The sequence below is a fragment of the Centropristis striata genome, chromosome 18 (genome assembly GCF_030273125.1).
Source record: "Centropristis striata isolate RG_2023a ecotype Rhode Island chromosome 18, C.striata_1.0, whole genome shotgun sequence".
NCBI lineage: Eukaryota > Metazoa > Chordata > Actinopteri > Perciformes > Serranidae > Centropristis > Centropristis striata.
In genome coordinates, this window is record NC_081534.1 from 737,501 (window position 1) to 751,252 (window position 13,752).

Here is a 13,752-nt window from a genome sequence, read left to right on the forward strand (position 1 = left end):
ATGCATATACGTATACATACTCACATAAACAGCAATATACAGATATGCATATAAACACATAAACATTTACACACATACAGTATATATAGCCCTATACATATACATGCATCTGCCCTGTCTAAGTAATAAGATAGAAATAAGAACCAGTTAACTTAATATTCAATATGCATTTCCTTATATCATTTTGGTCCGAAAAAAAAGGGATGTAGGCTGAAGTAAAAAATACTTATCTAGGCATATCCCCTGGTACTCCTTTCAAATAAGAGAGTTTCTCTATATAGCCACTATATATATATATATATATATAGTGGCTATATATATATAGTAGCTATATATATATGTATATATATATATATATATTTTAGGGCCGGGACTGGATTAAAAAAAATTAATCTAATTAATTAGAGGCTTTGTAATTAATTAATTAATCGAAATTAATCGCATTTTAATCGCATATAAATATTTGACCTGAGAACAGTGAGAAGTCATTTTTTTCACATGGATGTTTAGTATACCATTGAATAATGACTGAATACATAAGCTTAAGCAACAAAAATATGGTTTATTTTTGTTCAAGTCCAAAAGACCAGTGACATTTTTGCCATTAAGTGTAGCAATATAATATTTAGAAATATAGTACATTTCATAAATCCAGGTAGCCTATAGGTAGGTAATCAACACAGATTGTAATATTACACTCTAAAAAGAAGTATCATTCTTTTAATTGGGATTACAGGGTGATATAGTTTTTTTTTCAGCGTCAGTAAATAAGACTTTGAGCTCGTTGTGATTCTCTTCATAAGAACAGCAGCTGAATCCCTCCAGCAAAGTTTCAACGTTGCCCTTTCATGCAAGTGTTTCTGCTTGTCTGAAGCAAATGCACCACCTGAACTCTATTAACTGGCAGCGATGTGAATCCAGCCACAAATTGCTTTGACCATTGAACAGTCCAATAATAACAGTAGCTGGGCTTTGGGCTGTCTCAGGCCAGTTTCACTCTCATCAGACACGCATAAAAAACTCTCGAAATGAAGACCAGGGGCCTGAAAATCCTTTTTAGTCGACATTTTATCCCTGAAAAAAACAACAACTCTACATCACGTGGCTGGAACAGAGCAGAAGGTGTTTGCTTTTAGTGTCACTTAAGATTTTTGTACACTTTCCATAAAGCTGACATCATGCTGTTGGCCACTCTAGTGATACGAGGAAACTGGAATGATTTTCACACTACAGCAGAGAGTTGTGGAAAGTTGTACTCTGCCAGTGAAAAATGAGCAAAGTGTGAAACTACAGTAGTAGAGTTATGTAATACAGTTCTGCTGACTGAGGATTCACTAAATATAAGAGATGTTCATCACATTTACCTATGCTTTCTCTTCACACTAAATTTGTAATGTCCTTTAGGGCAGCTATTCTCAACCTTTTTGAGTCGCCACCCCAAATTTAACATGCATGTTGTCCGCGACCCCCACTCACTGAACACAATCTCACAAGCACAGTTCAGATCACCCAAAAAAGAAACAAAATGACCACAAAAAGACACAAAATGACCCAGAAAAGACACAAAATGACCAAAAAAAGACACAAAATGACCAAAAAAAGACACAAAATGACCCAAAAAAGAAACAAAATGACCAAAACGACACAAAATGACTAAAAAAAAGACACAAAATTACCAAAAAAGGGAAACAAAATGACCAAAAGAGACACAAATTGACCACAAAATGAGCAAAAGAGACACAAAATGACCAAAGAAAACCACAAAATGACAAAAAAAAGACACAAAATGACCAAAAAGACAAAAACACATTAACACATGAACACTTTAACACAGTGGAGACAGAGCTGACTTCCAAAATGATTTGGCGACCCCCAGAAATCATCTCGCGACCCCAATTGGGGTCCCGACCCCAAGGTTGAGAATAGCTGCTTTAGGTGAAGCCTTAAAACCACAGAAGATCAGCTTGTATTCTAAGACTTTTGATTCGTCTTCTCTCATAACAGAGCAGGAGTGTGGAGAGAAAACAAAAGAAGCACTCAGAGTGTTTTGCAGGTCTGAGGTGACTGCAGCTGTTTCATGTTTCTCCGTCTTTGACAAATGAAAGTTGAATGGGCACTTCTTCAAAGTCCACTTAAACTCTCTTGATCACAGTTTTTCCAAGTCATTTCTCTTCAGAAGCTCTTCAGAGGCTTTCTGGGACACAGCGGTGATATGAAGAGAGTATGTGAGGCTCTGGCTGATGGGACTGCAGATAAAGAGGACCTGCTGCTATTCATGTGACAACAAACAGAGAGAGTCCAGAGCAGACTGTCTGATTGAAACCCTGAATGCATCACAGCTGTGCTTTGTGGGTTTTAGGTATAAACTGGTTCATTGATTCATCTCAGAGCTGTCTGGGATCCTTCTCAATCAGTTACATAAGGTCATATGACTAGCTGTGAATTTCCATTTGGGGAAATGACATCAGCAAAAGATCAACTGATGATCAATACGATTCCTGATGCCCACTACACATCGGGTTCCTCTGCAGAGCCGCTGAGGGGGGTGATTGTGATTGTGGCTGTCAGGCAAACAAGCTAGCAGCTGTGTTATAACAGAGGTTGAGAGGGAAGGGCGGCTTATGTCCAAATTTCCCCACCAGGAGAAAATTAAAAAGCTAAACCCCTCTCTGCTCCTCTGCCACTGAGTGGATTTGGATTATACAGCACAGAAAATAATCCACACTTTGAGGGAGAGGACTCCTGCTAAGTTGAGGGGAAATGCTGAGTTCCTCTGCAGAGCAGCCTGAGCTCAGTCAAACATAAAGGAAATCCTGAGTGGGAATATTCCCTAGGTAAACAATGATCCCAGCACACAAAGCACCATGCTAATGCCCGCCGGACGTTCCTAACAGGGCCGGGCCGGGGGTCATCGGTGGAGCTGAAGGGGCTGAGAGGTGAGGACGGTTAGAGTTTTGGGATGCAACAGGAAGTCCTTAACTGCACTAATAATCCCTCAGAGTGTGCTCTTTTGCATGTGGAGGTATACAGTACAGGCCAAAAGTTTGGACACACCTTCTCATTCAATGCGTTTCCTTTATTTTCATGACTATTTACATTGTAAATTCATCAAAACTATGAATGAACACATGTGGAATTATGTATTTAACAAAAAAAAGTGTGAAATAACTGAAAACATGTCTTATATTCTAGTAAGCAAAGGGTGGTTACTTTGAGGAATCTAAAATACAAGACATGTTTTCAGTTATTTCACACTTTTTTTGTTAAGAACATAATTCCATATGTGTTCATTCATAGTTTTGATGCCTTCAGTGAGAATCTACAATGTAAATAGTCATGAAAATAAAGAAAAACGCATTGAATGAGAAGGTGTGTCCAAACTTTTGGCCTGTACTGTATGTGTGTGGGCGGCTGTGTGAGTCTATCACCCAGAATGCACAGAATGCTCTAACTGTCAAACAATAAAGACTCTGAGAAGTACCCTTCAAACGAATGACTTCCTCCTTCTGTTTTCTTTGAAAAATACTCTTTGTCTCTTCGAGCTTTCACTAACCGTGTTTACATTAAAGTCGAATCGAATTTTGAAGCAAAATTTAGAAATGTCGAATCAAAGAAAATGTGAATTAGGGACGTTTCCATCAACTGGTATAGATCGAATAAACAAAGCCGAATAAATTGTGTGTGACCTGCACTCAGTACTGTGCTTCTCTGTAAGTGTGTAAGGTGTTCTATGATCAGTGTTCTCCATGTCGAGAGTGAAGATTCCAGGTCTGGAGGTAGCATTACCTTGTGTGTTGAAGTCTGCCTTGTTTTATGCCTCACTGCAGTCTCAAAGTTCAATCAGTGTAAACTTTGACTTTATTTGGTGTTGACCTTTCAGTGTGAACTAATGAGATCACATCTGTTCCAGACATAACCTGAGAACAACGTGTGATAGATGAAAAAGCCTGTTCCCTCTGCCAAATGTTAACCATAGTGTCGTCACATCATGCACAGCACAGTAAACAGAATGTAAATATACATCTACAAATGTCACTTGGCTCCAGTGATCCTTACCCCTCAAAATCACTGCTAACAACACGCTGTCTGCCCATGAAATGCAGCTACATGGCAAGTTTTGTTTCCTTTGTCTCCCTTTCCTTTAAGTGCAACCACGACAGTCTGACAGACTGCCAGCTGCTGTCAATCAAAAGTAGACACGCCCCTTCAGCCGTCTGGGACATGAAAGAGCATTTTGGGCATTTCCCCAGACCCCATTTCTTTCTTTCTTTCTTGGAAGAAGCCCCTGCAGTATATTTACTATAGATATATGGAGATATATAAACATTTTGTAAAATATTATATTGCATTTCTCTAAATCTGTTACATATGGATATTTTTGAAGGTAAACATAAAATTTCCTCCCACACTTCATTATCTATTGTTATTTTCAACTGAGTTTCCCATAATTTCCGTAGGAATGATAGTCTGTCAGGAATTTTATATTTGATGTTTGAGCAAAGAGTGCTAACAGGAATCAAATTTAGATTGAGAGTGATTTTGCCTTACCTGTCCCACCACGAGTCCTCAAGGTTCCAGTGTGAGAGGAAGTGCTGACCCCCCCGAAGACGGTCATCCCCTGACTGACGGGGGCGTGGAAGTTGTTGTAGTTAGGGATGGCGGTGACCCCGAAGCTGGGGTAGTGCTGTGGCGTGGGGTCCGCCCCATAGCGGTAGCCCGCTCCCTGGGAGATGCTGGTGTCTCGGTCGTCTGTCAGTTTGGTTGCCTCCTTATCCTTGCATTGCACACAGCCCATTATCTATAATCTGTGGACGACAGGGCAAGAGAACCAGGTTGGTTAAGATATAACTTGAGTGATATAACAGAGATTGCTGCTCTGAAGAAGAAAGTGGCACAGCTGGAAAAGAGTTAAGTCGCCAGGAGGGAAAGTTGGAGTGAGTTTGTGTGTTTTTGTGCTCGATTTTGGACTATTTCTGAGTTTTTTTGCTTCTGGCTTTGGATTACGGACATCGGACTATTCGCGGATACCCTGGGCTTGATCACTGCATGGCTTAATGACGCTGATTTTCAGAAAACGGACAGCGGCTAGTTGACAAACAGCCGGCGGCTACGTCAGACTCTACCTCGCGGTACCTGAGCAGGTGAACCAAAACAAACCAAAACAAAATCAGAATGCCTCCCAAAGGGTCAAAGGCGGAGGCGAAAGTGGAAGTGATAAATAACATAAAATAGAAAAAGGTTAATAAAACAGTAAAGGCATTAAATAAAAAATAGTAGCTAAGACTTTTGCAGCTAAGATAAAAAAAACCAGAGCGCAGGTTGAGGCTGATTGACTGATAGACACACTTGGATCATAAGTCTTAACAGTGGGAGACATGTGATAATAGGCAGACCAGATAAAAACACCAACAGGCTAAAAGAGCCTTAATGGAGGCAATGAATATAACTTATATACTATAAGCTGGACCGGTGGATCAATAAGTGGTGCTCAGCAGCTCAGCACACCAACCTGCGGTGAATTCATCACTCTGTTCACGGTTCTCCCTTCACACTGCTTTCTGTGCAGATGACATCCTTCCAGTGATCAGCACAGGGAGGCAGCGACCTTTTGTTTATAGCCTGACACATAGCTTGCTCTCTGGATGACTCACACTAACAGTGTTTCTCTTTCTCGGTCAGGAGGAATAACACTGATCTCAGGGAGAAGGGGCCGCGCTGTCAACATCACGCTGTTGATCTTCACCAGAAGTGGTGGGAGGAGAGAATGTCGGCGAATGGACGCTGGTTTTGTCATAAAGCCGAACAATCAAAGTCAGCCTGAGGAGCCAGAAGTAAGAATCTTCGCTGGCTGCTATCAACAAATTCAACTCTATTCTTTAATGGGCAGTCTACCTATAAATCCCCTCCCATAATCCTCTTTATATGAAAAGTTCTATTGCATTGCATAGAAATCTGCAAATTAGGACTTTCTATTTAAAAGCCATTGTTCTAATCAGGCGACAACCTCCCGTTCTGAGCAGTCAAGCAAACCTGAAAGTGCCTTAAGCCTACAATCTTTCAAAATTCCAACAGGGGTCGCTAATGGCGGTTGCAGAAGAACTCCGGTCCTATCTATCTCAATACAAAATGAGACTAATTGTCACTTGATTTATTACCTCAGAAAAAAAGGATCAAGGTAAGATTACGGTCTCAATCGCTAGCTTCAAGTCTTCTTCCAAGACGATATGATATGACCATCACAGCAAAGAAACATTGAGGTGTTTTAGAGATTGTTTTTCAAGTGGTTAGAGAGAACGAGCTCCCCACCGACATCAGGACCTCAGACAGTCTAGACATCTTCCACCGCAAGCTGAAGACCTATCTCTTCCATCTTCGTCGATTGTTTCCGCCACAAACTCTGGTACTCTGGCCCCCTTTTTTAAATCACCTTGGTGTAATATTTGACAATGGACTCAAATTCGACAAACAGATTAGTTCTGTTGTCAGCACAAGCTTCTTTCAGCTCCGTCTCTTGGCCAAAGTGAAATCTTTCCTCAGTCGGCCGGATCTCGAGAAGGCAATCCATGCTTTTATCAGTTCGAGACTGGATTACTGCAATGCCCTCTACGTTGGCCTCAGCCAGTCTTCCATCTCTCGTCTCCAACTTGTACAGAACGCCGCTGCCCGATTTTTAACAGGCACACCGAGACGGGAACACATTACCCCTGTGCTGTCATCACTCCACTGGCTTCCAGTCCATTTTAGAATTGATTTTAAACTTTTGTTATTTGTTTTTCAGGCCGTTAATGGACTGGCCCCATCTTATCTGTCAGAGATTTTAACTGTTCGCAATTGTGGCAGAGCCCTGCGCTCTTCGGGTCAACTTCTCTTAGAGGTCCCGAGGACACGGCTTAAACAGTGGGGCGATCGGTCTTTTGCCGTCGCTGCTCCAAGGCTATGGAACAAACTGCCCCCTGACATTCGTTTCACTTCTGATCTCAGCCTTTTTAAATCAAAGTTGAAGACCCACTTTTTTAGGTTGGCATTTAATTCTGCCAACTCTGTTTCTTAGGTCTACTCATTTTGTTTGTACCTTTCTATGTATGGCTATTGTCTATGGCTCGTACTACCTTGCAGCACTGCAGCACTTTTATTTTGTACTTATATGTTATGCATGTGTTATGTATTGTTTTTATGGATTTCCTGTGAAGCACTTTGGGTACCTTCTGGCTACTGTAAAGGGCTATACAAATAAACTTGATTTGATTTGATTTGATTCCAACAATTCAAGGTTAAAGGTTAAGTCATGGTCACCTTATATAAAAAAATAAATAAATAAATGCTCTTCTTCTTAAACGTAAAGCACTCCTGTAGCAATTACAGTTAGCTCTTCAAGTGCTGTACTTACTTGATACCTGTGGTCTAAGGCTTATACCATCAGTTTGAATGCACTTATTGTAAGTCGCTTTGGACAAAAGCATCTGCTAAATGACATGTAATGTAATGTTATGTGTTGTATTAACGTTGCTTTGGATAAAATGGCATTGCAGGATTGTAGAAAGTCATGTTGCAGGGCCTAAAGAATGTTTCTGTTGTACACATGTGCTCATGGGGAGTAATGTAGATACAGTTCCAGACTGCAGGCTAAAAACATCTTGAAACACTTTCTCAATACTTCATTTATGACTAAGCAAGGATGGTCTTCCCCCAGAGAAGATAATTAAATGCTCTGATATTTGAAAAATGACATGAGCCACGCCACAGCAGGCCACAAGATCACCCTTAGACAATTTTGTGCACTCCCAGAGGAATTAATGCCATCTAATTGTTTCTCTGCAAAACAAGGATGAAAACACCAGTGTCGGAACAGTTTTATCAGCACAGACACAATGGGCCATAAATCCAGACTCTCCTTGGAAGACAAAGTGCCAGTCTGGCCTTCAGGTCCGCTCTGTCCTCAAATGTGTCACATGAGGATATATTTCACTCCCTGCCCTTCCTTTCCTTTCCCTCCGTCTTCCTGCTCAGCAGCCTCATCAGGCTGCAGCGAGACGCAGGGAGTGTTTTCACTTGTGACATACTGCACTGTAAAAAAGCCAACTTGTATTTTTGGCCTAAAACAGTGATTTAATTTGGTAAAACTTGGAAATATAAATGATTGACATTTAGGGCAATAATGTAAGTTAGCACAACAAAGGAAGCCAGTTGTCTGCTCAAAAACAAGTTGGTGAGTTGTTGTTACTTATATCTTTAAGTTGGGGTTCACAACAAGGGACAATAGTTCTGATAACTCTTATTTCTTTGTTGGGAAATTTGGTCATTAGGGAAAGCTAGCGGCTAAAAAAAAGATGGGTTAAATGCAGAGGTTGAATTTTCCCATTGTGGGATTAATAAAGTACTCTTCTTCTTCTTAACTGATGCTAGCGGCTAACTGATGCTAGCGGCTAACTGATGCTAGCGGTGCTGCTTGTTACAGCTACAAGAGTAGCCATTAGCGTATCAATGCTAACTCAAAATTGTGGTCACAACATTAGCTTACATTTCATAGCGGCGTTACAATCGTGCCAGAGAAATTCAGAGTTGAGCAAATGCAAAAACAAAACTTAAAAATATTTAGTTTAATTGTCCAACTTAAAATTTTATCGAAGTTTGTTGCCTTGAAATTTTGAGTTCACCCAACTTTTCTTTTTTTGCAGTGTACTGAAAGCTGATGAAGGAGGAGTGTGGGCTTCCCCTTGGTAGCAGCAGCAATAAACAAGTGGAAGATCATTGAAAGGAACCGCACTCTAACAAACAATAAGCACTCTGAGTTATGATCATTACAGCCTAATGACAAGCTGCTACAGACAAGATCTGTGAAAACAAAAGAGCCCACATGAAATAATACAACATCATCTACCCTTTCAATTTTAACTTTTCTGTTTCTGTCACTATTTTCTTACAATGTATAGACCAACAACAGCCACATTAATCAATAATGATTGGAGCCCAAATTCCTTTGCTTTCATTTCATTTTGTTTTTATTTTACTGTCTAACTAAAATGTAATTCAACTTGAGATCGCATGTTTTTCACATGTCATCACAAACCTGTATGACATGTGCAACAGTGGTGTAAAGTCAAGTCAATTTTATTTTATTATTTATTCATTTATTTATTTATTTTATTAAAGTAACTAAGTATATTGGTTCATTTAGTGTAATGTACTTTTACTTTTCTTTAGTACTTTCATATTATGCCATTTTTTCGCTTACATGCTGAATGCTTAAAATAAGAAATTAACTCTTAAAAAAAGATACATTTTCTAACTTCTAAATCTAAAGTTTTTTTTTTTTATCTTTGTAAGAAACAAATAATCATCAGGTCACTCTGCTCGGGCCAGTTCATCGCTGCTGGCAGCTTTAATTTATCTGGTTTTAAGAGTTAATTTCAACATGCTTATTTCTAGATTTAGATGGATGGATGGATGGATAGATGGATAGATGGATAGATGGATAGATGGATAGATAGATAGATAGATAGATAGATAGATTACTTTATTCATCCCCGAAGGGAAATTCGGTTGTCACAGCAGTCCGGTATTCAAGTACAATAAAATACAATAGAATAAAATACTGAGGTCGCATAAATAAAAACAACAATAGAAAAAAACACAGAATAGAACAAGAACACTTAAGAAGTTAAAAAAAGAACATCAGTTGGTGGGTTGGCAAGATGATGGTAATTATACTGATGATATGATGGAAACAATGCTATAGTGACTAGACGGTATATAATAATCTTAATTTAATAAATCTTGTCAAGGTAAATTATCTGTCCATGCAGCAAGATCATTTCCCTCAGATTTACTGTTTTTATCTTGTTTTTAGACTAAACACCTTTTCTGCAGTGCACAGAGATGGAGGTGTTCAGGGTTTAGCAGAAAAGTGCAATATCACCTTGGCACGACGTATAATTGACTTGGTTTGACCCATGTCAGCGCCCGGGCATCAAACCCACCGTGGGCAGAGCGAAGTGGACAGCCCACACGCCAAGCAGCACACGCTGTAAGGACGCTGTGCGCTGTGAGGACTCTGTCAGTGTGTGCTGTAATCCTGTGTGACAGGACGCGGGGGGGAGGGGAGACCAGCAACAACAGCAGCAACGCTACGCTAGTGCTAACCTGCAGAGCGTCTCTAATGCTATATGCTGCTAGCAGCCGCTAGCGTCACTGAGACCACTAACTGCTTCTCATTCTGACTTTTTACATAACTGAGACTGGGAGAGGCTGACTGACTGATCGGCTTTTGGAAGGGAAACAAATGTATTGATCCCTCTGAGCTAGATGGACAGCTGTTCCTGTGCAGTTGTTGAACGATAATCTCTAGAGCAGCTATTCTCAACCTTGGAGTCGGGACCCCAATTGGGGTCGCGAGATGATTTCTGGGGGTCTCCAAATCATTTTGGAAGTCAGCTCTGTCTCCACTGTGTGAAAGTATTCATGTGTTTTAGTCTTTTTGGGCATTCCGTGTCTTTTTTTGGTCATTTTGTGTCTTTTTTTGGTCATTTTGTGTCTTTTTTTAGTCATTTTGTGTCTTTTTTTGGTCATCTTGTGTCTTTTTTGGTCATTTTGTGTATTGTTTTGGTCATTTTGTGTCTTTTTTGGTTATTTTGTTTCCTTTTTTTGGTCATTTTGTGTCTTTTTTTGTCATTTTGTGTCTTTTTTTGGCCATTTTGTGTCTTTTTTGGTCATTTTGTTTCCTGTTTTTTGGTCATTTTGTGTCTTTTTTGGTCATTTTGTGTCATTTTGTGTCTTTTTGGTCATTTTGTGTCGTTTTTGGTCATTTTGTTTCCTTTTTTTGGTCATTTTGTTTCTTTTTTGGGTGATCTGAACTGTGCGTGTGAGATTGTGTTCAGTGAGCGGAGGTCATGGACAACATGCATGTTAAACTGGGGGTCGCGACTCAAAAAGGTTGAGAACTACTGCTCTAGAGGAGGGGTTTGTTTTCAGGGAGAGGTATATGGCTTAGCATCCAGATGGTCATATGCAGCTGGATGTGAGTGGTTTTGATGGATTTTTCATTCTGATTAGGGGCAGATCAGAAGTGATGACAGTGACAAAACACTCCAGAAACACACATCACTCATCAGTGCAGTAAGTGAAGCAGTGTGGATCCAGTGACAGCAGTCAGGAATGACAGAGGCCCGCTTGGATTATTGTTATTCTATTCTTCTATTCCAGCATTTTGCTGACAGGAAAACAAGCCAGGTACAAGAAAATAGAAGGTTACTTTTAACACTAATAGATACTATTTCAGGGCTAATTAAGGAAAATGACATATTAAACTATTACACTGATGCAACTGTCTGCCAAATCAAAGTCTGTCATCATTTGCTTGCAAGGTTTTACAGTGCATAACATATAAAAGCGTCAAAATAAGGCGTTTATACATATAAAATATGAGTCACTTTCATGTTTTAGACCTAAACCTCGGTCAGTGTTTCCTTTCTTCTTCCCCAACAAACACCACGATCTGTTATTCAATTAGTGTGTTTTCCAATACAACTCTAATCAAATAGAACAATCAGATTAGTGGGTTCATGTTAAATGCAATCTGCTTCATCCTGACACTTATAATCCCTGTTTGTCCCTCTGCAGCTCACAGCTGATTGCTCTCTTTCAACTGAGAGCTTTCATCTCTTTATTCTCCTCTTCCTTCCCTCCTTTTCAGCAGCCCTCTGTACTCATTCATTATTCTTCTTTTGCAGAAAAAGGCCGCCACCTGCTTGCTGTACACTGCAAAAAAGGTGTTTAGTCTCAAAACAAGATAAAAACACTAAATCTGAGGGAAATGATCTTGCTGCATGGACAGATAATTTACCTTGACAAGATTTATTCAATTAAGATTATTAAATCTAGAAATAAGCATGTTGAACACTTAAAATAAGAAATTAACTCTTAAAACAAGATCAATTATAGAACACTTCTAAATCTAACGTTTTTTTTTTATCTTGGTAAGAAACAAATAATCATCAGGTCACTCTGCTCGGGCCAGTTCATCACTGCTTGCAGCTTTAATTAATTTTGTTTTAAGAGTAAATTTCATCATTGTGTCTGTTTTTAGTGGTCATTTTTACATCTATTTTTGGTCAGTTTGTGTCTTTTTTGGTCATTTCATGTCTTTTTTGTTCATTTTGAGTCTTTTAAATGGTAATTTTATGTCTTTATTGGTAATTTTGTGTCTTTTTGGTCAATTTGTGTCTTTTTTTGTCAATTTGTGTCATTTTAGTGGTCATTTTTACATATATTTTTGGTAATTTTGTGTCTTTTTCGATCATTTTGTGTCTTTTTTGGTCAATTTGTGTATTGTGTGTAAAATAAGAAATGAACTCTTAAAACATGATTAATTATCTAACAATTCTAAAATTCTCAATTTTTTGCTTCATGCTTATTTCTAGATTTAATAATCTTAACTTAAGAAATCTTGTCAAGGTAAATTATCTGTCCATGCAGCAAGATCATTTCCCTCAGATTTACTGTTTTTATCTTGTTTTAAACACACCTTTTTTGCAGTGTACAATTTCATACAAGACAACGTGAATTATTTATTTATCATAATTATTTTTGTTGGCTTTCAGTCTGCTGTTATGATTCCTATCAGACAGAGCACCTCCTCCCATGTTTCAGCCACTTTCACATGAAATCAATGAACCCTCTGGGAAAATCCAATCACAAAGCAGGACGTGACCAGTAGTGGAGTTAGATCTATAATTAGTTAACGCAAAAGGCTATTCATATAACACTGGATGGACTAAATTAATTAGCTTCTATATTTGGAGCCATAGACCTGCTGGAGCATCTGAAGAGAAGTAAAGAGTTAATGGGATGACAGTCAATTAATTTAACATTAAATAAGGTGGTGTCCACCTGAGCTCCATGTCAAAGGAAAGAAGGAGAATAAAGAGGTACACTACCGGTCAAAAGTTTTACAACACACCAAATTTTTCAGTTTTTTTATTGAAATTCAAGCAGTTCAAGTCAAATGAACAGCTTGAAAGGGTCCAAAGGTAAGTGGTGAACTGCCAGAGGTAAATAAAAAAAGGTAAGCTTAACCAAAACTGGAAAATAATGGACATTTCAGAATTATACAAGTAGGCCTTTTTCAGGGAACAAGAACTATTTTGTCCATTTTTGAATTCTTTTCATGTCTTTTTTTGTCATTTTGTGTCTTTTTTTTGGTCATTTTGTGTCTTTTTTTAGTAATTTTGTGTCTTTTGGTGTCTTTTTTTGTAATTTTGTGTCTTTTTTTGGTAATTTTGTGTCTTTTTTTAGTCATTTTGTGTCTTTTGGTGTCTTTTTTTTGTCATTTTGTGTCTTTTTTTGGTCATTTTGTTTCTTTTTTTAGTCATTTTGTGTCTTTTTTGGTCATTTTGTGTCTTTTGGTGTCTTTTTTGTCATTTTGTGTCTTTTTTTGGTCATTTTGTGTCTTTTTTTGGTCATTTTGTGTCTTTTTTTTGGTCATTTTGTGTCTTTTTTTTTGTCATTTTGTGTCTTTTTTTGGTCATTTTGTGTCTTTTTTCTGGCCATTTTGTGTCTTTCGGTGTCTTTTTTTGTCATTTTGTGTCTTTTTTTGGTCATTTTGTGTCTTTTGGTGTCTTTTTTTGTCATTTTGTGTCTTTTTTTGTCATTTTGTGTCTTTTTTTAGTCCTTTAGTCCAACATAAAATGTGATTTTGAATCTTTTTTTTACTTTCAAAACACTATCATGCTCAGTAAAGAATTGTAAATGTTGCAA

At 38.5% G+C, this 13,752-nt stretch overlaps 2 protein-coding genes across 2 annotated transcripts in view; both read right to left on the minus strand.

The window, feature by feature from the left end:
• cnih3 (cornichon family AMPA receptor auxiliary protein 3) overlaps positions 1-13,752 on the minus strand; it is a 386,093-nt gene that overhangs the window by 73,797 nt on the left and 298,544 nt on the right. The window lies entirely within an intron of this gene.
• fynb (FYN proto-oncogene, Src family tyrosine kinase b) overlaps positions 1-13,752 on the minus strand; it is an 80,381-nt gene that overhangs the window by 28,504 nt on the left and 38,125 nt on the right. Inside the window, exon 3 of the mRNA XM_059356586.1 lies at positions 4,549-4,805. Within this exon, the coding sequence (XP_059212569.1) occupies positions 4,549-4,795 (247 nt within the window). The 5' untranslated portion in view covers positions 4,796-4,805. The remainder of the gene's footprint in view (positions 1-4,548; positions 4,806-13,752) is intronic.